Source organism: Geotrypetes seraphini, chromosome 18, assembly GCF_902459505.1.
Source record: "Geotrypetes seraphini chromosome 18, aGeoSer1.1, whole genome shotgun sequence".
Taxonomy (NCBI): Eukaryota; Metazoa; Chordata; class Amphibia; order Gymnophiona; family Dermophiidae; genus Geotrypetes; species Geotrypetes seraphini.
The window spans coordinates 30,733,719-30,760,208 of NC_047101.1; the positions used below are offsets into that span (position 1 = coordinate 30,733,719).

The following is a 26,490-nucleotide window of genomic DNA, read 5'->3' on the forward strand; positions in this document are numbered from 1 at the left end:
GATATTTATGGAGTTAGTGATGTTTGGGAATTTGCTTTTTTTTAATGTCTCGTTATAAAACCCTGCCTCTATCTTCAGTAGTATATACACGTATCAGTTTCTGCATAGAACAGCAGTTCTCAAACTATGTGTTGTGGCCCTAAATGGGGTCACTGCATCCTAACAAAATTTAAGAGAAGCTGGTTAGGAAGGGGAATAAGTTATACTAATACAACCCTAGGACTTGAGAGTGCTAATTACCAAGTCAGTAGCTTTCATATGGATCATCTTGGTGGCGAATAAGGGCTGTGAGCTATGCTTGCCAGTGTCTTATAAATTACAAATTGAATGCAAAGACTGACTAACTTCTCAGTTGGTACTTATTACACAAGTGCACTACTATACTTGCCCACATTAAATTTTACCTAACAACTGTCCATTTGTTTGTAATTCTGTTTTGTACTTGTCTGTTCTGTTCCTATATAATAAAACCCTAGCCGCGCATGCGCACTTACCTGCGTGCTTCCGTGATCTCTGATCTGCAAGTCCGTGGCAAGCAGGAGTGCGGATGCAGCGGCCAGACAACTCGGAGAAACACAGCACAGCCGCCGACTCCCCCCTCCCGCCCTCACTCACCGCCAAAACCATCACCGCCAAAGCCTCCTCCTTCTGCCCAGCTCACCCGCGTTTAAATTAAGAGAAAAGCGCTGCACCGCGCTAATGCTGGCCTCGCCGTCTTCTGTCCACTGTGGCCCGCCCTCTCTGATTACTTCCTGTTTCCGCTAGGGTTGACCGCAGTGGATAGAAGATGCCGAAGCCAGCGGTAGCGCGGTACAGCGCTTTTCTATTAATTTCAATGCGACCGGCTGGGAAGGGGGCGGCGGAAAATGTTGTTGCTGCACAGGAAAGGCCGGGAAATGCTGCTGCTTCACAGGCAAGTGTGTGTGTGTGGTGGGGAAATGCTGCTTCTGCACAGGAAAGGCCGGGAAATGCTGCTGCTGCACAGGCAAGTGTGTGTGTGTGGGGGGGGGGAATGCTGCTTCTGCACAGGGAAGGCCGGGAAATGCTGCTGCTGCACAGGGTACTGTGTGTGTATGGGGGCGGGACCACGGGAAGGGGGGGTAAGGTAAATGCTACTGCTGCACAGGGAAGTGGTGTGTGGGGAGGGAATGCTGCTGCTGTGGCAGCTGCACAGGGAAGTGGGGAGGGGATCGAAATGCTGCTGTATAGGGAAGTAGGGGGGGGAGAAATGCTGCTGCACAAGGACATGGAGGGGGAGGGAATGCTGCTGCACAGGGAAGTGGGGGGAAAAAAGACAGACAGCTAGCATCTGTTAATGTAACAGGCTAAAATACTAGTAAATTAATTAATTAAATAAATAAATAAATAAATAAATAAACAAACGATTAAAACTCTAAAATCAGCATACCATATGCACATACACTGGAACAACTGGTAATTTTGTGCTAGTTTCTTCAGATTACTAATAAAATAAACCAGTCAATGTCTCCTTTAAACAAGTTCCAAAAATCCAGATGCCAAAAATCGGAACCACCCAAGAATCCAGATACTTTCTCCCTCCCTCCTGCCCACCTCCACCGTCCATGCATGTTCCGACACCTCTCCCTCCCCTCCTGGCCCACCTAGGTTGTGCTGAGAATCCCCTCTGGGTGGTGATATGTCAAGAGAAAGAATGAGAATTAAGTTCTACATACACATCTTTCTGCACTTCTGGATCATCATAGCGTCGTCCAATCAGTCGCTTGGTGGCATATAACGTGTTGTTTGGGTTAGTTACTGACTGGCGTTTAGCTGGCATTCCTACCAATCGTTCACCATCACCTGAAAATGCTACAACTGAGGGGGTTGTTCTAGCACCTTCAGAGTTTTCCAATACCTAAAGAGAAAACAGATCTTAGTGATTCTCTGAAAATAAAATAGCTTAAGTTTCAGGTGCTTCTCCCTCAAGTAAGCTAAAAGTCAGAGGGATGTATCAAGGGATCACAGGTCTAGATGAATATTGCATGCAGTTATCAAGAAAGATTCAATCAACTCTGAACTGACTATGCACCCTCCCAAACAGCTGAGCCTACACAAAATGGTAGAACTACGCCACTGCAGACCAATTTTTTCATAGGTCACTTTAAACCTGTTTTTACACATACTTCGAAAGAAGGAAAGAATGAACAAAAGGGTAAATATGACTATTTTTTTTTAAGTAAAGTCTCCTTTAAAAACAAATAAAATACATAACTGAGGTGAAAGCCAATTGTCAATTTCATGTTATTAAAAATTACCTTTCCTTCTAGTCTGCAGCCATCCAAAATGTGGAAAAATCAACCACCCATCTTCCTGTCTTTCAGTCTGTCAAAGGTGCCGGTTAGAGAATCATGTTGCCGCCGAGCTGATTGCAGCAAGGGAATCTCCCTGCCACGATTGGTTTAGCAGCCATGCCAGGGAACCTGCCCCACCCCTACCCCAAATGAGTGGAAAGAGGGGTGCCCAGTCCGTCCTGCCGGAATCCAACCTCCCCCAGACATCCCCCAGCAGGAGGATTCACTTATGTCCCAGAGTCCCTTTTCTGTGGGGAGGGTTTTACCATCTTCCCTGGATCACCAATTTTGTCCCCATCTGTCTAGCATGTCACCTTCCCCACCCATCTCTATCCTGAGATTCTCTCCTCTGTGCTCCTCTCCATTCCCCTGCTTCTATTATTCCTCTGTCACAATCACTCCTTTTCTAGCTGTCCTTTTATGCCTGAATCAATTCTCTCTCCCCATCAAGCATTCTTCTTCATGTCCGTCCCTCTCTTTTCTTAGCATTACTTCAGTGTCTCTCTGTTTACACTCATTCTAAATGGGGACTCTCTGTTCTATGTTATGATCTTCCACCCTTGAGCCTGCATCTCTCACATACCCCATCAAGTCTGCATCTCTCACATACCTCTGTCTCATGCCTGGACCCCCTCCCAGCCATCATCTCTCTCATCCCTGTACCCCCCAGCCAACTGTACACCCATCAGCATCTCTCATATCCCTGTACAACCCAGCAAGCTGTGCACCTCCCCCAATCAACATCTCATCCCTGTACCCCCCAGCTTCTCTCATCCCAGTCCCCTTTTTCAGCCAACATTTCTTACTCTTCCCTATCCCCCCGAGCCAGCATTTATCACCCCATCACTCCCCAGTCAGCTTGTTGACTGTTCAAAGTATAAGAACAATTTCTATGCTAGTTTGCAGCAAAGAATTTTGTTTTCCACTGGGATTTACAATATGCAATGATTGGGTGGCGAGGCAATTTTCTCTTGGGGCTGCGGCTCCATATTGTTGCCTTTGTGTCTCTGAGCATATTTTGAATTCTAAGTGTGTGTTCTAGAAGTATTAATTTCACTATTACACCTATTGAGCGACTGCTCAGAGAAAGAACAGCTACAACCCCAACCACCAGAAGGGGCAGGCCAGACAGACTATTAGAGGAAGTAGCCTCTTACTGTCTAGTGATTTACTAAACCATCAAAACTACATAAAAGTGTACCATTTTTAGCTCCCTGAAGCAACAAGGAATCTGAAATTTAAATGTTTACATATCAAAAAGTGGTAAAAAATCATACATTCTGATCATGCTTACCTTTGCTTGCTTGCCCTCCATAACTGCAACACAAGAGTTTGTGGTGCCCAGATCAATTCCAACAACTGCCCCCTTGATTGCTTCGGAACTGCAAAAAACAGCAAAGAAATCATGACAAACGCCAATATTAACTCTGGTTCAAGGGATGATTCCCAAGCTCAGCTTCTGTTTCTCAGCTCTGGATGCAAGAGCCCAATCATACAAACATCTAGCAGCTGGTCTCGGAGCACATGTATCAGATTCTGGAAGAAACCATAATATAACCTATAGCCAAGAATATCTACATTACATAGACACTTTATACCAACAAACCTGGGATAAAAAGATAAAGTAGAAAAAGTATGTAGAAAAATCTTTCAAAATGAGAGGTTACGGAAAACTAAATTTGTTCAGAATAATATAACAACCAATCTTAAATGTGTATAGAAGGTCCTCAGTCTTAACAACCCCTGTTTAGGCAAGTTGTTGATTCTCATTTACCCAAACATCCCAGTATAAGTGTGTAAGTGCAAAATAATAAGTGAAAAAAAAAAATCAAATAAGTTTCCCGTAGACTCAACATCTAATCAATATGTATTCAAAAAATTCAGTTCAATTCAAAAGTTCAGACAGCAAAAAGCAGTAAAATTGCCGATATCCACAAGTTAGAAAATCCAATGTACTTAACTTGGTTGATCAAAAGTGTCTTGCAATATTCCCAAGGGGTTCCTGGGCAGAATTGTTAAGACTGAGGACCCTCTATACACATTTAAGATTGGTTGTTATATTATTCTGAACAAATTTAGTGTTCCGCAGCATCTCATTTTGAAAGATTTTCTACATATATTATGTTTGTGTTTATATATTAACCGCACTTCGATTTGCCAACAGCACAGTGTACAAAATATAAAAACAAGAAATGAAAAGAACGCCATAAAAAACATGAAAGCAAAAGAAGAACGGTAAAGAAAGAACATAGAAACATCATGGCAGATAAAGACCAAATGGCTCATCTAGTCTGCTCATATGCAACATCCACCATCTCCTCCTCTCCCTAAGAGATCCCATGTGCCTGTTCCACATTTTCTTGAATTAAGACAGTCTGTCTCCACCACTCTACCAGGAGACTTTCACCCATCTATCATGCTTTCTGAAAAAAAAGTATTTCCTCAGATTACTCCTGGGCCTATCACCTCTTAACCTCTCACTCTGGAGTTTCCTTTCAATTGGAAGACTCACCTCATGTGTTATATATGCCACATAGGTATTTAAACGTCTATCTCCCCGTTCCGTCTTTTCCTCCAAAGTACATATATTGAGATCTGTCCCCGTATGCCTTATGACAGAACATTAACCATTTTCATAGGGTAAAATGTAAAAGCCCATTAGTTACAACTAAAAGCTTGTAGTACTGCAATCGCAGTAGAGGATGTGTCAGCTGAATGTCCAGGAGGAAAACTGTTGAGACACATCCACTCCTATCAGTATTTTCAAGTGTAATTATCGCAAACTATGAACATATCTTGTATTAGCTGAGGAATCAAAGTGGTGCATATTAGACTCTTCTCAGCTCACTGAGAAAATGTTACTTGTCTTTAACAGGGGTTCTCCACAGATAGCAGGACAAGTCCTAACTCCTTATTCAGGCTAATGAAGGTCAATTCTATAGTAAACTTACATTCCTCCATGACCTCTCCCCTGCTAGCAATAACTGAAACCTGGTTCTGTTCTGAAGACTCTGCTTCAGCTGCCACCCTGCGTCAATGCTACAGGTTTACACACAAAATGCTTAATACCAGTTGGAGTAACTTACGCATAATCACGTCTTGATATTTTCCTGAGAACATCTTGACTAAGACCATTCCAACAACCCTAAAAGAGTGGGGAAAAAACAAAAAAAACACATGAATGAAATGTCAGCATCCTATGACCTTAGTAAAAACCCTGAGGCAGTCAACACAAAGTGAAAGACTAGCATGATATAATATTTGTAAAAGGCTAGAAAAAACCCTGTGTGCCAGGCTACCCAAAATTTGGCATATGTGATGGGAAGTGAAGCCAAAATAAAGGGACGAGTAGGGAAAAATTAGTAAAAACTAGTACTGAATAAATTCCCTCCCATTAAGCTTTATAACATTTCTCCAACTATAAGTCACAGCTATAAAATCTACATGGCAGAACTTCAAATGGATTTCTGCCACTAAAAGCAGCACAGCTTAAAAAAAACAACAAAACATAATTACAGATTGCTTTTAGCTGGAGAAGGGCTGAGAGATCTTGTTGAAGGAGGGTCTTCTGGAGGGAGTTGAGAGTTTTGGTGACTGGTTTGGAGGTTTTATGATCAAGCATAAGATGTAGCCCTGAGTAACAACCCGAAGACCCCATAGAGCTGTTGTAAGAGTCCAAAGTTGATGAAAGCAGATTCATCTGCCTCTGATAGGGAGATTGGGATGAAGAATCAGGGAAATGCTGGCAATGTCAAAAGGAAGACAGACAGGTTGTGATTTGTGTCTTGTTTCCTTGTATGGGATCAATGAGCAGGCGGCCTAGATAAGGAAAATGGCAAATTGTAACGCCGTTTGGTCTGGATGAGGCAGAGTATCTTTTAGATGAGTTAGAAGATGGAGAGGTTTGTTATTTAGATAAAAGTAGTCATAGTATCTCTGGGTTTTTTTTAATCTTATCTACTACTTCCTCAATTGTATCCCCAAACAGGTCGTTGCCCTTACAAAGAACATCGGAAAGTTATTCTTGAACTGAAGTTTCCAAATGAGATACTCTAAGGGTAAAGGGTATAAGGCAGGGGTGCCCACACTTTTTTTGGCTTGCAAGCTACTTTTAAAATGACCAAGTCAAAATGATCTACCAACAATAAAATTTAAAAAAACAAACCCACAAAGCGCACTGTACACAGAGAAAAAGTTAATTATCATTTGAATTTGGGGTTTTTTCAGAGGTCAAGACAGATGACTTTAAAATATGCAATGTCACCTCAGTAACAACTATACAAAAATAGACAAATATACCCCCTCCCCTTTTACTAAACCATGATAGTGGTTTTTAGCGCAGGGAGCGGGGTTTAAAAAAAGGTTTGGCTAAATTACTAAAAGGGAAGCCCATAGGCCATTATTGAGATGGCTTGGGGAAATCTGCTTATTTTTAAGATAAGCGACATAAAATCTGTTTTATTACTTGGATCTCTAGGTACTTAGGACTTGGGTTGGCCACTGTTGGAAACAGAATACTGGGCTTGATGGACTTTCAGTCTGTCCCAGTATGGCAATTGTATGTTCTTAAATCAGGAAATTCAATATGGCTGCCACAATAATGATTTTAGCACCTAAAACAGCCCATGGAAGCAAAATTGAAATGTCAAAAAATTCAGGGAAGGAGTTTCTGGAGGTGGTGGACCCTGTCTCTAGCATCAGAAACCTTTAAAATTAACCCCCCCTGATTTTCCCCCATAGGCTATTAACAGCCTTACTCATTAGGCCATGCTGGATGCTACTAATAGAGAACCTCCAGTAGGCCTCATACAAGCCTGACAAAGAAAAACCAGCTTGTATCTTTGGACTGCCATCCAGCCTTCCTGAGGCACTGGACTCTCAGACCCCCAACAAAACTCCTTGGGAGGGGCCTGAGCCATTCGGGGACTTCCTTAGGAAGGAGCCTAAGGAAGTCCCTGATTGGCCAGGGAGCGGGCAACCCTTCTGCCTTTTTCTTCGCGGGGGGGCGGGGGGTAAGAAATCTTTTCGGGCAGGGGGAGTGGACATCCCTCCTGCCTTTTTCTTCGAGAGGGAGGGAAGAGATCTTTTTGGGCAGGGGGGAGTGAGCATCCCTCCTGCCTTTTTCTTCAGGGAGTGGGGAAGATCTTTTTGGGCAGGGGGGAGTGGGCATCCCTCCTGCCTTTTTCTCCAAGGAGGGGGAGATCTTTTCAGGCAGGGGTGAGTGGGCATCCTTCCTGCCTTTTTCTTTGAGGAAGGGGAGATCTTTTCGAGCAGGGGGAGTGAGAATCCCTCCTGCCTTTTTCTTCGGTGGGGGAGAGAGAGATCTTTTCGGGCATGGGGGGGAGTGGACATCCCTCCTGCCTTTTACTTCAGGGGGGGAGAGCTCTTTTTGGGCAGGGGGGAGTGGGCAACCCCCCTGCCTTTTTCTTCGGGGGGGGGAGGGAGAGATCTTTTTGGGCAGGGGGAGTGGACATCCATCCTGCCTTTTTCTTCGGGGGGGGAAGAGATCTTTTCGGGCAGGGGGGAGTGAGCATCCCTCCTGCCTTTTTCTTCAGGGAGTGGGGAAGATCTTTTCGGGCAGGGGGGAGTGGGCATCCCTCCTGCCTTTTTCTCCAAGGAGGGGGAGATCTTTTCAGGCAGGGGTGAGTGGGCATCCTTCCTGCCTTTTTCTTTGAGGAAGGGGAGATCTTTTCGAGCAGGGGGAGTGAGAATCCCTCCTGCCTTTTTCTTCGGTGGGGGAGGGAGAGATCTTTTCGGGCATGGGGGGGAGTGGACAACCCTCCTGCCTTTTACTTCAGGGGGGGAGAGCTCTTTTCGGGCAGGGGGGAGTGGGCATCCCTCCTGCCTTTTTCTTTGAGGAGGGGGAGATTTTTTCAGGCAAGGGGGAGTGAGCAACCCCCCTGCCTTTTTCTTCGGGGGGGGGGAGGGAGAGATCTTTTTGGGGAGGGGGAGTGGACATCCCTCCTACCTTTTTCTTCGAGGAGGTGGGGGAGATCTTTTCGGGCAGGGGGAGTGGGCATCCCTCCTGCCTTTTTCTTCAGGGAGAGGGGAAGATCTTTTTGGGCAGGGGGAGTGGTCTTTTTCTTCAAGGAGGGGGGGAGATCTTTTCGAGGAGGGGGGAGTGGGCATCCCTCCTGCCATGTTTTTTTCTGGGGGGGCGGTGGCTCAGGAGTGATAGTGCTGCTGGGGGGTTAATGGGAGAGATGGCACACAGAACATCTGTTCCATTAAGAAAAAAGCAGAAGCCCTGACAGCAGTGTCAGTTGGCTGCTTCTGCCTCTTGTCTCTATTGTTAGGGCTCTGCACCGTGTCAAATCCTATTGGTCTGTCAGAGCCATAACCTACGCCGCACCTCCTCTTTTAAAGGACGGGCGAGTTGAGATCCGCGTTTTACCCCTGCCAGGGGCGCCTCTCCCGTGACCTAACCGGAGAGCGCGACTCCAAGTCCCCCCTCAGTGCCAGGAGAGCCCCATCCTCACCTGTCGGGCGCACGTGAGCAGAGCTCGGGGCGCGCAGCAGCTCTGCGGCGACTGGAAGAGGCGGAAGAGGCAGCGGCCGGCGTTCAGCATGGTGCGCAAGAAGGAGGCAGGGGCGCGCGCGCGGGGAGACACTCGCTCAAACAAGTCACGCGCCGGCTAGAGCACGCACACAGCCGCAGCGGCCTCTTTTCTGGAAACCTCCTACCACGCGGGCCTCTCGGCAGAGGTCAAGGAGAGAAGCCCCGCCCCGCGAGATCGCCTCGGCGCAGCCCGATCGGGTCGGCGTCACTCGCTACCGCTCGCGACGAGAAACGGCTCGCTCTGCCTTCGGCTGCGCCACGCCCGAGGCCAATTTCGAGTTTTCAGAGGCGCAGCCCGCGACTTCGGCCAACGCACGCTTTGCCGCTCCAGACAGGCATTACGGGGGGCAACCAAGTCCAGGGTCCATACAGGCGAATTCCGCTCAAGGTCAGACGATATCGCCTTACGACAGTCTGGCGGGACCGCCCACAACAACATTTCCGGCTGCTTAGAAGTTCTTGCAGGGGGATTACATCAGAGCGCGCTTGCGTAGAGGCGGAAATGGGAGGAGTCGCGTGCAGAGGTTCATGTGGCTCCTATGTGTGCGTGATTTTGCTGGGTTTTTTTCTGCACGCTGTTTTCATTTGCTTTAAAATGATATAGAAGTCCTGAATCGATGTTGGTGGTGGTGGTTTTGTGGACTTGCATTCTTTTTTTTTTTTAGAAGGGGAGGGATGCAAGTCAACGTAACATTTCGCAAATCATATCCTTTTACCTCTCTATTCTCCAGGACTTGGATAAAAAAAGACGTGGCCCTCCACACAAACATAACATAAGTCTTTATTTATATATCACAAAATGCCTTTTGGTTTAATGCGGTTACAGAAAAGTAGTAACAACAGAAAAGAGAACATTTTAACAATTGATAAAACCATTTGTGTGAAGTCTTAAGGCACATGAAATTTCCTTATCTGTCCCAAATTGGAATCTCAATATAAGCTAACTGCCTAAGAAGCAAATGGTATGAAGCCTATATACTAGGAAAGAATGATAAATAAACTTTTGTCTCTTCTCTTGCCCCACCCCCCTATCGTGGGATGGTACGTCTGGTGGCAGCTAGTGGTTATTTGCATCCAGTTGGTACCAGTCCTCCAGGGGTAGGAGCTCCTGTCACGAACCACTGGAGGCTCATTTAGAGATAGCAAGAAAGGTCCCATCTCTGCCTGAGCACAGGGCTGTGTGGGGACCTCTGAGCACACACAGATGCCCTCCAGACATGGCCCCTAGCTCAGGTAGAACCAGAGCCTGTCTGGCCGCTTCTAGTGGCTCGCAACAGGAGCTCTTGCTTCTGGACCACTGATACCTGCTGTGGGACTATGATCAATGTGGCTCCCACCTGTAGTTGAGCCGCACTTCCTGCCCGAAGGAAGAAAAAAATTGGCTGGACTTAGTCTAAAACTGAGCTAAACTGCCAGGTTTTAAAACTGTACTGACTCCTAGAAAATCATTTAAAAAGAGAACATGTTTGTGTAAATCTGGACGTATGATAACCTTACCCAAGACTATTTTCAGCTAACAAGTAAAACTACTGTTGGACATTTTTATTTATTTAGTCACACCTTTTCAGTGGTAGTTCAAAGGTGAGTTTACATCAGGTACTATGGGGGGCTTTTTCTATCCCTAGAGGGCTTACATAAGAACATAAGAATTGCCGCTGCTGGGTCAGACCAATGGTCCATCATGCCCAGCAGTACGCTGACGCAGTGGCCCCCAGGTCAAAGACCAGTGCTCTAAATGAATCCAGCTTCACCTGCGTACGTTCCAGTTTAGTAAGAATGTGTCCAACTTTGTCTTGAATCCTTGGAGGGTGTTTTCCCCTATAACAGCCTCCAGAAGAGCGTTCCAGTTTTCTACCACTCTGGGTGAAGAAGAACTTCCTTACGTTTGTACGGAATCTATCCCCTTTCAACTTTAGAGAGTGCCCTCTCATTCTCCCTACCTACTAAGTCTATTTCCTTCAGTATTTTGAATGTTTCAATCATGTCTCCTCTCAGTCTCCTCTTTTCAAGGGAGAAGAGGACAAGTTTCTCCAATCTCTCACTGTACGGCAACTACTCCAGCCCCTTAACCATTTTAGTCGCTCTTCGAGTAGTAATAATAATAACTTTATTTTTGTATACCGCAGTACCACAAACAGTTCAGAGCGGTTTACAATGTAAGAGACTGTACATACACAGCGAAGATACAGTGCAAGGGAATGTGCTATGCAGTTGAGCGCAGTTTACAATGCAGGGGACTGTACATATTCGGCATGCGTGATTATATAGCGAAGATACAATGCAGATTTACCATTCAAAAGCCTGTACATATTCAGCGGAGATATTTATACAGTGAAAATACAGTACCGTGTCCTTCTTCATGTATGGTGACCAGTGCTGGATGCAGTACTCCAGGTGAGGGCGTACCATGGCCCGGTACAACGGCATGATAACCTTTTCCGATCTGTTCGTGATCCCCTTCTTTATTATTCCTAGCATTCTGTTTGCTCTTTTCGCCGCCACCACACATTGCACAGACGACTTCATCAACTTGTCGATCAGAACTCCCAAGTCTTTTTCCTGGGAGGTCTCTCCAAGTACCGCCCCGGACATCCTGTATTCGTGCATGAAATTTTTGTTACCGACATGCATCACTTTACACTTATCCACGTTGAATCTCATTTGCCATATCGATGCCTATTTCTCGAGCTTGATTATGTCATGTTGCAGATCTTCTCAATCCCCCTGTGTCTTCACTACTCTGAATAACTTTGTATCGTCCACAAATTTAATCACCTCACTTGTCGTACCAATGTCCAGATCGTTTATAAAGATGTTGAAGAGCACGGGTCCAAGTCTTGCGGCACCCCACTGGTGACGCTCTTCCAGTCCGAGTATTATCCATTTATCCCCACTCTCTGTTTCCTATGCTCCAGCCAGTTTTTAATCCACGTGAGTATTTCACCCTCGATTCCATGGCTCACAATTTTCCGAAGTAGTCGTTCATGTGGAACCTTGTCGAACGCCTTCTGAAAATCCAGGTATACAATGTTGACTGGGTTGCCCTTGTCTATCTGCCTGTTTACTCCCTCGAAGAAGTGCAGCAAGTTCATCAAACAAGATCTGCCTTTGCTGAAACCGTTCTGGCTGGTCCTCATCAGCCCGAGTCTGTCAAGGTGATCAATGATGCGGTCCTTTATCAGCGCCTCTACCATCTTTCCCGGTACCGAGGTCAGACTCACCAGTCTGTAGTTTCCCGGATCTCCCCTCAAACCTTTTTTGAAGATCGGCGTAACATTCGCCACCTTCTAGTCTTCCGGAATCTTTCCCGATTTGATCAACAGATTGGCTATTAGTTGAAGCAGTCAGCTATGGTCCCTTTCAGTTCCTTGATGACCCTCGGATGGATGTCATCCGGTTCTGGGGATTTATTGCTCTTAAGCCTATCGATCTGCCTGCATACCTCTTCTAGACTGACCGTCAACCCTATCAGTTTCCTGTCTTCTTTTCCAGCATATAGCCTGATGGGTTCTGGTATGCTGTGTATATCCTCTTCGGTAAATACAGAAGTTTGAAGCAGCGAAGGGTTAAATGACTTGTCCAAGGCAAAAAAAGGTTCAGATACTCAAATACCAGATCATTTTTCAGGAGTGGGATGATGAGAGACTCATTCCACAGAATTCACGAAAAGAAACAAAACAGCATTTTGAGTGTAGAACCTGAGCTCTTTTATTAACATGTACTTAAGGATTATGGATCATTTTTATCAAGCGATGGAAAACTTGCTCATACTCAGTATCACTGAGTAACCCCTTTAAAAAAATCCCTGGGTATTTGAGCTCTAGTCTCTCTGGTTCTCAGCCTGCTGCTCTAAACACTAGACTGTAAGTCTGCACAAGATATATATTCAGTATTCTCCAGCATTTATCTGGTTAACAGCAGAGCTGGCCCAATACTATCTGATGATTTAAGTGAACTTTCAGCTGTGTGCCCCCACACTTCCCTGGGGTGGCTCAAGGCCCTACTCCTATGCCCCTTCTCTAATCCCCCCCCCCCCCAATAGTGCAAGCATCTCTTCTTTCGGTTCCTACCTTCCCTCCATGGTCAGCATTTCTTCCCTTCCCCAATGTATCCCATGTCCAGCATCTCTCCTAAACTTACCACTGCTGCCCTACTTTTCCCTGGACCTGGGCAACAGTACCAGCATGGCACTTTTAAACTCAGATCCACATTCCCTTCGCACACAAGTTTCTATTGGGAGAAGGGCAGCACTTGAGCAGAGGCCTATCTTTAAATGGCTCATGCTGGTGCTGAATCTAGGGCTGGGTCCCAAGCAAGATAGGAAAGTGGTGGCAGGTAGAGAATGACACGGGGACAAAGCTTTCCCCATCTCCGCGGGAACTCATTTTCCTATCCTGGCGCTGTCCTAGCAAACAATAGGGATACCTCAATCAATATTAAAATCACCTATTAGTAAAACTTCCCCTTTTTTAGATATATGCTGAATGTCTACTATTAAATTTCTGTCTACTTCTGTCTGTGAAGGAGGCCTATATATCACATCAATGTAAATATATTTACTGTTCCCTCAGTGGTCTTTTGATCATAACTGTCCTTTACTACTATAGCTGTATTAGTATTACTTAGTGAATTACAGAAGGAGTTCTTTCACTACATGGTTGAGAAATGACAAATTGAACTGTGCTTGGTAGCCATTCAGCTGCTGTTTTGAATCAACAGGGCGCTACACAACCCTTACTCCCACAAGCTTTGAGAAGCAATTTAAAATTAGAATGATTTTACAGCTCAACGAAATCTATTGAGGAAAAGTACAAGAACATGTTTTATTCCAAAAGTGAAATATTCTGTAAAGTACTGACAGCTAGATGTCGCTGTCACTCCATACAAATTGCTGCAAGTTTCATACTTGTAAACAGGTTTGGGGAAAAAAATATTTATTTATTCATTCACTCATTCAATTTTCTATACCGTTCTCCAATTAGCAAGTAAGACATGGAGTTCGTTAAGAACATAAGAATAGCCATTCTGGGTCAGACTGATGTAGGGTTACCAGATGTCTGGATTTACCTGTTGCTAAATTATATATTAAATGGATTTACTAAAAAGAAATTAAAAACTAGTCTAAGAGATATTTGGAGTATTGAGATTAAGCATGAAATTACTGCATCTCAATGGCCACGAATTTGGTCTTGGAGGATGAGATGTACAGTGTCGGCATCTATGAGACAAACTTGGTTTTTTCTGTTGCATAGAGCGTTGTGGACTCCTGTTAGATTGCAAAAATTGGATAGTTCTTTGTCTGATAGATGTTGGCACTGCCATCTAGAAGTAGGAACTTTAGATCATTTATTGTTTCATTGCCCATATATTATGAATTTTTGGAAATCAATTTGGGACCAAATTAATAATTTATTAGATAACCCAGTGGCATTATCTTATGATACTGTGATTTTTGGTATGGAAATGAGAGCAAAAAGTCAGATTTCTGCGAACAACAATAAATTGTTACTTATAATGACTGGGGTTGCCATTCAGCAAATTACATATACTGTAATTGGAAGGATTGGAGGAGACTAAATTACAGTTTTTGGTGGAACTCTTTGTGCCATATCTATAAAATGGAAAGATTTATTGCAGTACAAAGAGAGTATTTCAGGATGTGTGGAAACCATTAGCAAAATTTTGTAAGGATTAGTTGAAAATGTTTCCCTTTAATGTATCAATTAATTTGGGTAGGGTGAGGGATATTTTATTAATATGTTTTTTATATGATTATGGAATATATGGTAGGGAGGGGTGGGAAGGGGGAGGGATAAAAATTTATGTACTGTACAAATGATAGAATGTTAAATGATATATTTATTGTTAATGTGATTGATTGAATATATATATACATTTACCGGTAATGTAATTTTGAAAATGAATAAAGAATTAAAAAAAAAAAAAAAGAAATTTTTTATATTTGGCGTTTTATCAAATTTTTAATAAAACTTGAGTTCATCGCCTCAATAGATAAAAATTGAAAAAAAGAAAAAAAAGGCCATTCGCCTTTAAAATATTTTGCAGGTTAGTGCATTTGCGGAAAGACTCAAAAGGGCTGGATTCTATAAACGGTGCTCTGGGCACCTGCATTGTAGACATCGCTCTGCACAGTTGTCTATCACCCACTAGGCGCCATTTATAGAATCATGCTTAGCGGCGCCTAAGCGAACTTTTGGCCTCACTAGACATCCTAAAGGTAGGCACCAGGGTTTCATTGGCCTAATTTACCAGTGCCTATCTCAGATGCCTAACAATGCCTAACTAAATCACGCTTATTCTCCGTCCCTAACCACACCTGGTTATCAGTTAGGTGTCAGAAGGCGCCTCCACTTAGGCATTGCTAGGCAGGCATCATGTGGAATGCTGTGCCTTATAATTTTCATTTTTTTTAAACTAATTATTCAATTAACTTCAATGGTGTTAATTACCATGGCATTTAAGCTAATTGATTTCATTTAGGTTAGGCATGGATTTTAGTTAGGCGTTGCTAGGCGGTCTCGATTACGGCACCTAACTAGGACACTGTTTATAGAATCTGGCCCAAAGTGCTTTTGACTCCTAACTCCTCTCACCTTGGGTTCTGCATCTCCAACCCTATATGTCATGTCTGTATTTCCAAGTTAGATTGTAAGCTCTTTCGAGCAGGGACTGTCTCTAAATGTCAAAATGTACAGCACTGCGTATGCCTTTCAGTGCTATATAAGTGGTAAGCAGTAGTAAGTGGCGTTCAAGTACACAGTAATAGCCTGTATTTTTATTTGTTTTAATACCTACTGCAAAAATGTCTATGATCATTCTATTCGTTAGTTGTGTTGGGATTAACATTTTAAAATTACAGCATGAGATTTCCTATTGCACCAGAAAGAACCCCATTTATCAAGCCATATGTGGCACAAAGAGCTCATACTACCTAGGTCAATCTAGTTATTGCTAGATAAACGTTTTATGGCCCTTAAGGCCCAAGAACACTAATTAACCTCAAACTACCAAAGCAATTAGAAATAAAAATGTTTTCTTAAGGATATTGGTGCCATTAACAGCTGAGATGCATTAATTCTGTGCCGCGGCTGCCTTTCTCTGTGTCCAGGGAGCTGTCATACGGATTGCATGTGTGGAAGGAGCAAGCTGTGCTGTTTGGCGTAATGGTCTTGCTTTGAGAATATCATAAATCTACAGTTCTCTTGCAGGAGAAGCAGGTCGATGCCAAGATGGAGAAAATGAATATAACCGCCAGGTTCATGAATGTCATCCATCACTCATAATAAGGCATTCTGGAATTCTGAGGTCTTCCAAGAGGTTCTCTTCAAGAACTGTGCACAGCACTTAAATAGGATGTCCTTATAGCACTTTGCAAATACAAAGTTACTCCCCCCCCCCTCCTTTGGTGCTAAAAATGATCATTAATTGTAGTTTTCTTCAGGTATTATTTTTCTAGTAATAATACTCAAGTCTCAATAACTAATGTAACATATTAACATAGTAGATGACGGCAGATAAAGACCCGAATGGTCCATCCAGTCTGCCCAACCTGATTCAATTTAAATTTTTTTTTTTTTTTTTCTTCTTAGCTATTTCTGGGCGAGAATCCAAAGCTTTACCCGGTACTGTGCTTGAGTTCCAACTGCTAAAATCTCTGTTAAGACTTACTCCAGCCCATCCTCCTCCAAACGGCCATGCACAGACACAGACCGTACAAGTCTGCCCAGTAACTGGCCTAGTTCAATCTTTAATATTATTTTCTGATTCTAAATCTTCTGTGTTCATCCCACGCTTCTTTGAACTCAGTCACAGTTTTACTCTCCACCACCTCTCTCGGGAGCGCAATCCAGGCATCCACCACCCTCTCCGTAAAGTAGAATTTCCTAACATTGCCCCTGAATCTACCACCCCAGTTTCCCAAATTCCCTATAAATTTCCCAAATTCCCTATAAATTTCCCAAATTCCCTATAAATATTTTCAAGACAGAGTGTGCACATAACCTCTAGGCATATCCAAGCATGAAAGCAAATTTGTCTTTATGGACTTTGTAAACAAAAACTGTAGATACAGATGTTCTGGAGATAATTTATTAAACACTGACATATAAAACCATGAAAATTCAATTAAAAAAGTACAATGATAAAAAATACAGTGATAAAAATCCAAGCGGACCCTACACGGTCCGTGTTTCGGTGAACACGCCTTCCTCAGGGGTCCAATGGTTTGCAAACTCACATATAAAGAATTGGACTGAAAATAGTCTATTATCTTTAAACTTGTGAGCAAATTTACCCCTTCCTTTACAAAGCCACGCTAGCATTTTTAGTGTAGCGTGAGTGAAAGCTAATGAACTCCTGGCGAACCAGGGTTGCAGGCTTCAACAATTTAAAGTGGGCTATTTTTCAAGACCCACTGTGCACCATCATAGGCTCACATACGTGCACTAAATCAAATACGTGAACCCTTAAAGTGAAGGTTTTAAAACGTACCATAAACAAAACCAGTGCTATCAACTAGTCCAAAATGCAGCTCAAAACTGGCGAGTTGCTCAGGACTTATCTTCAGATTATTCAGTAGCTGGAAAATGTGGACAGTTTTCACACTACCAGGGCTGGGTTGAACAACGCTGAATAATGCTGCAAAGAGTTACTGAATAATCCGAAGATAAGTCCTGAGCAACTCGCCAGTTTTGAGCCGCAGAGCTTTGGATACTTGCCCAGAAATAGCTAAGAAGAAGAGGAAAAAAAATTTTTTACATTGATTCAGGTTGGGCAGACTGGATGGACCATTCAGGTCTTATCTGCCATCATCTACTATGTTACTATGATTAACATATTTGGGATCTTTTTTACAAAGCTGCGGGAGAGGTTTCTTCTGTGGGCCAGTGAGGTAAATGCTCAGATGCTCCTAGAATTCCTAAGAGTGTCAGAAGGTCAGAGCATTTACCTCTCCAGCCTGCGATAGAAAGCTCTACCACAGCTTTGTACAAGCCAATGTTAATTAGGGCTGTACCAAACATTTGTATTCAATTCAATTTGGCCCCAGTAGTACCCCAAATACATTATTCATATTTATCCAAATAGTGATTTTAAATTCAAATATGAATAATCCAGGGCTCTGTGCTAAATTTTACTGAAATAAATAATTTATTTCTGATTTTACGTTAAAGCTCAATGCTGATTATTCATATTCAGTATTCTTATTTGGCCAGATAATTCCACCCCCCTTTACAAAACCACACAAGAGGTTTTTAGCTCCAGCCACCCTATCAGCTGTATCGGCAGGCAGAGAGAGCAGGCCAGCTTTTTTTGACAGGGCAGGCAGGAGGAGGAGCAAGTGCCAGCCACAGTTCTTCCTTCCTTGTACCTGCGGCATGCATATAATTTGCATGCTATTGTGCTGATCATCGCTGGTAAAAGAAAAAATTGCTCCCACCATGGTATTTTTTACCATGGTGTGTCACTAGCTGGGGGTCTGCGGAACAGTTGCGGCCCACCCGGCTAGGCGGCATAAAACCTTTCTGAGGCGCACTTCCAATATGGGATAGCCCTACAGGGAGTGCTTGGCTCAGAGAAAACCCACAGCACTGAACAAGGATAACACCCAGCACACAGGACAGAACACAACTTGAGTCAACATGGCTTGAATGCAAAAATAATGATTTATTGTCTAGGTCTTTCAAGACAAAGCAAAATATTTTCCAGACAAATAAAGCACAAAACAAAACAATGAGCAACTGGTAACTACAAACTTTCAATAAAACAAAATGCTTTAAGCACACCACCGCAGTATTCTGGGTTCCACAGGTTTCTCACAGCAGGAGAGTTGACATGCCTTGGCTGGAGTAAAGCCACAGCTGTTTCAAGGCTTTTTCTCTAAACTCTTAGGCAGATAAAGAAAATTTGTTTGCAGTTGCTTCTGATGGGGAAAGAAAACAAATAATCCAAAATTAGTTCACAGTAATGTCCCATAAGCTTATTTCATTGTTCCTTCCAGTTCTCAAAATGGACAAAATAAACAAAAAGAAATTTTTGCAGCAAAAAGAATAGGCTTCATGCAAAGTTCAAACAGTTCTTGATTCTCTTAATCACCACAACCCTATGGTTGCTAGAAAAAAACACAGTACAAAAAGGAACCTTCTCACCTCCTGCACCTATAGGTGGCTACTCCAAAACAGTTCACTTCTTGGTTTAAACTTCCCACAAAAAAAACCAGATAAGTCCTTTTTAATATAGCACACTTTAGACAGCTGGACTAGACTGAGCATTGTTAGCAGACCTCCATTTGTCCTGGAATCTCATTCTCAGAAATGAACTTCTCTTCTATTGCCATACTTTCTGAAGTATTAATCAGCTCCAGTTCTGGCCTGTGGAAATCCTCCTCCAGCTTAAGCATTTCCCAGTCCTCACTAGGGCTCAGCTGGGCTCCACCTTCAAGCAAGTTTAAAGGCTCTTATGTGGTTCTCTCCAGAGACTGGTCTGTCCACTGTCTCCTCCCTCTCTTCCTCTGCTCAGTATGGAGCTCCTTTTTATCTCTACAGAAACCCGGCCCACACCTAGGTACTGCTGGAATGGGCCAAGGCTCTCACTGGCTCCCCTTCAGGCTAGTCAGTAAATTACTACTAGTTTTATTCAAAGGGAAATATATATGCCTGAGCTTTCCCTAACACTCTGGATTGGTTCTAGGCTTATTCAAAAGGGGGCAAGGGATTACATTGCCAGTAGCTAGATCCTGGCATGCCTGAACTCAGATAGGCAGACACGCCTATCTGTGAACCATGGCCAAATCCCTGGTGCGACTCTCTTAACTGCTGAGCTCATACTTTTCCTGCCTAGGGCCTGTGGCAAGTAAGCAGCAGTGCTGGAATGTCACAGGTGTCGGAGCTTTGTGTGTTTGGCCTTAAGTACGAGGGAGGGAAGGGAAGAGCGCGCATGCGGCAGGGTGTCGGAGAGGTGCTGGCATCCCCATCAAGACGGCGCCCAGGGCAGACCCCCCTCCCCCTTACCACGCCACTGACTATATGGCAGATGTGGGTCAATCCTGATTGGGAGTCTGTGGCCTCATTTCTTTAGCAGGGAGGTGTGCAGAAGATGCAATAATGGAAGCAGACAGCCTAGGAATCTCCTGGATAAACTTGAAATGTTTGGTTAGACAAGTTGAAAGTTCTGCTCAGATAAAAATAATTTCAAGCAATGCCTGGTGGGGCTGTCAGTTTATTCAAAACCTTTTAGAAAAATGTCTTCACTTACAGTGCATATGCCAAATTACTAGCAAACATGCCTCCAAAATGTATCCATTTTCAATGGCAGCATCTTACATTTATCTCTACAAAACTACAGATTCATTTTAGCCTGATGCGCTTGTTTCCCATTGGAAAGATATTTCTTTCTCTGTAATCTCGCAGTAGTTCAACAAAACATGGAATAGCTTAGCAATAAAGCACCAAGAGGCATTTTTTTACAATTTCTTTCAAAAATGTATCATCTGCCTACCCTTAGTGATATTCCAGGCATGGAACGATATATTAAACATCAACATATAAAAACACTCGTACAAATCCACAAAACAGCAACACATAAAGGGGTTCTTTTATCGAGCCTCGATAGTGGAGTTAGCGCGTCAGACATTTCATCACGCGCTATCCCCCGCGGCCAGCTAAAAAACTAACGCCTGCTCAATGCAGGCGTTAGCGGCTAGCGCGACAGATGGTTTAACGTGCGGTATTACGGTATTGGCTTGATAAAAGGACCCCAAAGTCTATTGTACAGGGAGGTAAATGTGGTTTCTTAAATTATCAGCACTATCTTGTTGATCTTGAATGTTTATTTAAATGGCAGTTCACTTTGCACTAAACAATAAAGCATTTGGGGTTTTGACCAGAGATTAAGACATGACCTGCTTCACTTGCCAAATTTAAGCAGCATTGTGGCATTCAGAGTCTCTGAGGTCTTCTATCCCCTCTTGCTAATATTGGTTTGACTGTTGACATGGGTGGTTTTGGTTTTCACCCACAGTTGCATTTTGTCATTTTGTGATACACAGAATTCATCTCCCCACCCCCTGTTCTCTGCTCTCTTAGGCCTGCACAGTTCCACCCACCTCCGCCCCGTTACACCCCAGTCCCACCCCAAATCCTGCCCTAGCCCCGCCCCCTACTGCCTGCTCTCATTGGGCAGGAGGGCATCCATGCATGTGCGAACACGACGCTCATGTGCACGCATGGATGCCCTCCTACCTGATGCGATTTCAAGGAAGCTGGTGCCAGGTTATGAAAAGCCATCCAGACCCCCGGACATGTCCTCAAAAAGGAGGACATGTCCAGGGAAATCCGTACCATAAGCTCTGTGCCCTTCCCCCTGCTAGCAAACCAAAATAGTAAATACCTGATCTGGCAGGGTTCCCCAAACCCCATCAGCTGAAGGTCTCCTCCTCATCAGGCAGCCTGCACTCTTCCAAATAACATAACGTAACATAACATCGTAACCATAAGTTCAACACGGTTAACAAAAGATTAAAAATAAAGATAACACATAAAACTGGCCAGATAGGTTTTCAACTGGGTTCTGAAATGTTTATAAGAACAAGCTCTATGCAACAAGTTTCAAGTTTATTAGGATTTTATATACCGCCTATCAAGGTTATCTAAGCGGTTTTTACAATCAGGTACTCAAGCATTTTCCCTATCTGTCCCGGTGGGCTCACAATCTATCTAACGTACCTGGGGCTGTGGAGGACTGAGTGACTTGCCCAGGGTCACAAGGAGCAGTGCGGGGTTTGAACCCACAACCCCAGGGTGCTGAGGCTGTAGATCCAACCACTGCGCCACACACTCCTCCAATGATCAAAATTCTTTATCATAGGAAGCTGCCTGAAAGGCTAGTGTATGATCCAAAAATTTCTTGCTAGGTAGTAGTCTTGTTTGGCAGCACTTCATACATTTCAAATTCTTGCTGACCTCCTTCCAGTCTGTTCTTTCACTTAAGAACATAAGAAATTGCCTCCGCTGAGGCAGACCAGAGGTCCATCTCGCCCAGCGGTCCGCTCCCGCGGCGGCCCATCAGGCCCATTGCCTGAGCACTGGTCCCAGACTATTCCTATAACCTACCTCTACTCCTATCTGTACCCCTCAATCCCTTTATCCTCTAGGAACCTATCCAAACCTTCCTAGGCAAACAAGACTACTACACCCCATTTAACTAACTCTTTTGGCTCCAGCCCTTGCTGTCTCTTTGCCACACTGAACTCTCTACCCAAGTTTCGCTTTCTCCCCAGACTATGGCTGTGTCCTTCTACAACAAGGTTCACAAGATTAACCTTTAGTTCTCAACCAGATCACCTCCACCTCTCCTTCCTCCATTCTGTCAACCTTCCTTCAACGCCTGCTATCTTTTCTTCCTTTTCTGAAATCACTGAAGAGGAAACAGCACATTTTCCTTTCCTCCAAACTCATTACCTGTTCTGATCCAATTCCCACCCATCTACTCGGCACTATCTCTCCTACTGTCATCCCTTCTGTCATATCCTCAATCTTTTACTTTCCACTGCAACTGTTCCTGATGTCTTCAAACATAACGTAGTTACACCACTCCTCAAAAAATCCTCACTGAACCCTACCTACCTTTCCAACTATCATCTCATCTTCTTCCTCCCTTTCATATCCAAGCTATTTGAATGTGCTGTTCACCACCATTGTCTTGACTTTTTCATCCTAAGCTATTCTTGACCTACTTCTTAGAAACATAATGGCAAATAAAGGCCAAATGGCTCATCCAGTCTGCCCATTATCTCTTCCTCTCTCTAAGAGATCCCACATGCCTATCCCACACTTTCTTGAATTCAGTCACAATCTCTGACTCCACCACATGTTCTGGGACACTATTCCATGTATTTACCACCCTTTCTGTAAAAAAGTATATATTTAGATTACTCCTAAGCCTATCACCTCTTAACTTAATCCTATGCCCTCTCGACTCATGCGTATTTATGCCATATAGGTAGTTAAACATCTCTATCATATCTCCCCTTTCCCACCTTTCCTCCAAAGTATACAGATTGAGATCTTTGTCTGTCCCCATACTTCCTATGATGAAGACCATTCATCATTTTAGTAGTCTTCCTCTGGACCGACGCCATCCTTTTTATATCTCTTTGAAGGTGCGGCCTCCAGAATTGTACACAATATTCTAAATAAGGTCTCACCAAAGTCTTATATAGGGGCATCAATACCTCCTTTTTCCTGCTGGCCATACCTCTTCCTATGTACCCTAGCATCCTTCTAGCTTTTGCTGTTGCCTTTTCAAACCGTTTGGCCACCTTAAGATCATCACATACAACCACACCCAAGTCCCGCTTTTCTGTCATGCACATAAGTTCTTCACCCCTAAATTTTATTGTTCCTTTGGGTTTTTGCAGCCCAAATGCATGACCTTGGATTTCTTAGCATTAAATTTTAGCTGCCAAATTTTAGACTATTCTTCAGGCTTCGCTAGGTCTATCTTCATGTTATTCACACCATCCAGGATGTCTACTCCGTTGCAGATTTTTTATCATCCGCAAAAAGGCAAATCATTCAGCAACATCGCTTATAAAAATGTTAAAAAGAACAGGTCTAAGAACACCACTGGTAACATCCCTTTCCTCAGAGCGATCTCCATTGACCACTACGCTCTGTCGTCTTCCACTCAACCAGTTTCTGACCCAGCCTGTCATTTTGGGGCCCATTCCAAGGGCAGACTAGATGGGCCATTTGGCCTTTATCTTCCATCATGTATTTATATTTCTATGTTTATTAGACATCTGTGTGGAACAATGTCAAAGGCTTTGCTAAAATCTAAATACACCACATCTAGCGCACATCCTCTATCCAATTCTCTGGTCACCCAGTCAAAGAAATTGATCAGATTTGTCTGACAAGACCTACCTCTAGTGAATCCATGTTGCCTTCAGTTCTGTAATCCTCTGGATTCCAGAAACTTCACAATTCTCTGTTTTAAAAGTGTTAAAAGTGTTTCCATTAATTTGCTTACCATAGAAGTCAGACTTACTGGCCTGTAATTCCCTACTTCTTCCTTACTTCCACTTTTTTATAGAGGGACCACATCCACCCTTCTCCAGTCCTCAGGTACTACTCCCGAGTCTGGAGAAGCATTGAAAAGGTCAGTCAGTGGAGTGACGAGAACTTCCCTAAGGTCTATGTAAAAAAGTTTTTGATAAGAACATAAGAATAGCCTTAGTGAGTCATACCAATGGTCCATTTAATCCAGTATCCAAGTCACAAGTACCCAGCAAAAACCCAAATATTAGCAGCATTCCATGCTATCAGTCCAGGCCAAGTAGTGGCTTCTCCCATGTCTGTCTCAACAGCAGAGTATGAATGTTTTCTCTAGGAACTTATCCAAACCTTTTTTAAAACCAGCTACATTAACTGCTCTTGCCACATCCTCTGGTAATGTATTCCAGAGCTTAACTATTCTCTGAGTGAAAAAAATATTTCCTCCTGTTTGGTTTAAAAGTATTACTCTGTAACTTCGAGTGTCCCCTAGTCTTCATAAATCTTGATGCAGTAAAAAATCGATCCACTTGCACCAGTCAGGATTTTGTAGACTTCGATCATATCTCCCCTCAACCATCTCTTTTTCAAGCTGAAGAGCCCTAACCTCTGTAGTCTTTCTTCATAAGAGAGGAGTTCTATTCCCTTTATCATCTTGGTCGTCCTTCTTTGAACCTTTTTTAGTGCCACTATATCTTTTTTGAGATAAGGAGACCAGAACTGAATACAATACTCAAGGTGAAGTCACATCATTGAGTGATACAGAGGCATCATAACATTCTTAGTCCTGTTTACCATCCCCTTCAACAATATCCTTCAAGGATACTCCACACCAAACCATCTGCTCCTGGGTGACTGTCGGCTTCCCCCCCACTCCCCATAGCATAAGAACATAAGATTTGCTGCTGCTGGGTCAGACCAGTGGTCCATCGTGCCCAGCAGTCCGCTCACGCAGTGGCCCGTAGATCAAAGACCAGTGCCCTACTAGAGTCTAGCCTTACCTGCACATGTTTTGGTCCAACAGGAACTTATCTAACCTTTTCTTGAATCCCTGTAGGGTGCTTTCCCCTATAACAGCCTCTGGAAGAGCGTTCCAGAGTTCTACCACTCTCTGGGTGAAGAAGAATATCCTTACGTTTATACGGAGTCTATCCCCTTTTAACTTTAGAGTGTGCCCTCTCATTCTCTCCACCTTGGAGAGGGTGAACAATCTCTTTCTCTACTAAGTCAATTCCCTTCAATATCTTGAATGTTTCAATCATGTCCCCTCTCTGTCTCCTCATCTCAAGGGAGAAGAGGCCCAGTTTCTCTGCCTCTCATTGTACGGCAACTCCTCCAGTCCTTTAACCATTTTTGTCGCTCTTCTCTGGACCCTATCGAGTAATACTGTCTTTTTTCATATACGGCGAGCAGTGTTGGACACAGTACTCTAGGTGGGGGCGCACCATGGCCCGGTACAGCGGCATGATAACCTTCTCCGATCTGTTTGTGATCCCCTTCTTAATCATTCCTAGCATTCTGTTCGTCTTTTTCGCCGCCACCGCACATTGCGCGGACAGTTTCATTGTCTTGTCTATAAGTACTCGCAAGTCTCTTTCCTAGAGCAGCTTTTAAACGATCTTCTTTTAAAATGCTAGAGCCGGCAGCTTGGTTCCATCCTGGTTAAGGTGGAGTCCATCCTTTCAGAATAGCTCCCGCAGAAGGATTTCTCTACAGTAAAGAATGGTTAAGAAGAGTAATGAACAAATGTTCACCTGGGTTCAAATGTTATTCTGATATCTAGCCATGAAGTATAAGTTTTGTTACAGTTCTGTCAAGACTCAGCAGATGGCAGTGCAGAGACATCTATTTCTACTTGAGGTAGAATGCTATGTGCACTGAAGGTTTATAAATACAGTACTGTATATTAAAAGAAATATTCCTGTAACACTGGCTTAAAGATGCACAAGATGTAAAATAAATTAAATAAAATAGCTCTGCATGATTTCTGCTCTTGATTTTGTAAAATGCAATATATTCTTATAACAATGGTTTGTATTTTTGCAGTAAAGATGTTTTGAAAAAAGGGGTAATGGGATTTGATATACTGCCTTTCTGTGGTACAACCAAAGCAGTGTACATATTATATAGTTATGGAACTCTGCACTGACACTGCGACTAAAGTTCACTAAACCGGCTTTCCCTTACCTTTCCGATCCTTGGCCGGGCGATCGATTCACGAGACTGCATGCAAATGGACGCAATTGGAGGCACGCCCCACACTGACCCCAGAGCGATCCTGACACATGCACAGACCATCTTCTTTGCCTGTAGATGGTCTGCACATGCCCTTGCTCTCTGTGGAGTTTCATCCGTATTGTTTCCTTGCTGATGACCCACACATGTGTGGGCTGCCAGGTCTTGTGCTGCTCAGTGACACCCTCGGTTGTTTCCCTCAGCCTGCAGCACGGTCTCCCTGAGAGCTGGGATACTGTGCACTGCAGCCCTGTAGCTTGATCAGCTGCTGGGTGGGTGGACGCCACGATGTGAGCCAGTTATGCCACATGTG

General features: G+C 43.7%; 1 protein-coding gene across 1 annotated transcript in view; it reads right to left on the reverse strand.

Annotated features, from left to right (window-relative positions):
* HSPA9 (heat shock protein family A (Hsp70) member 9) overlaps positions 1-9,278 on the reverse strand; it is a 52,821-nt gene extending 43,543 nt beyond the window's left edge. The window contains exons 1-4 of the mRNA XM_033926863.1: positions 8,792-9,278; positions 5,399-5,457; positions 3,607-3,694; positions 1,695-1,876 (exon numbers count right to left, since the gene is read on the reverse strand). Coding sequence (XP_033782754.1) covers positions 1,695-1,876; positions 3,607-3,694; positions 5,399-5,457; positions 8,792-8,881 — 419 coding nt within the window. The 5' untranslated portion in view covers positions 8,882-9,278. The remainder of the gene's footprint in view (positions 1-1,694; positions 1,877-3,606; positions 3,695-5,398; positions 5,458-8,791) is intronic.
* Positions 9,279-26,490: the final 17,212 nt, after the last annotated feature.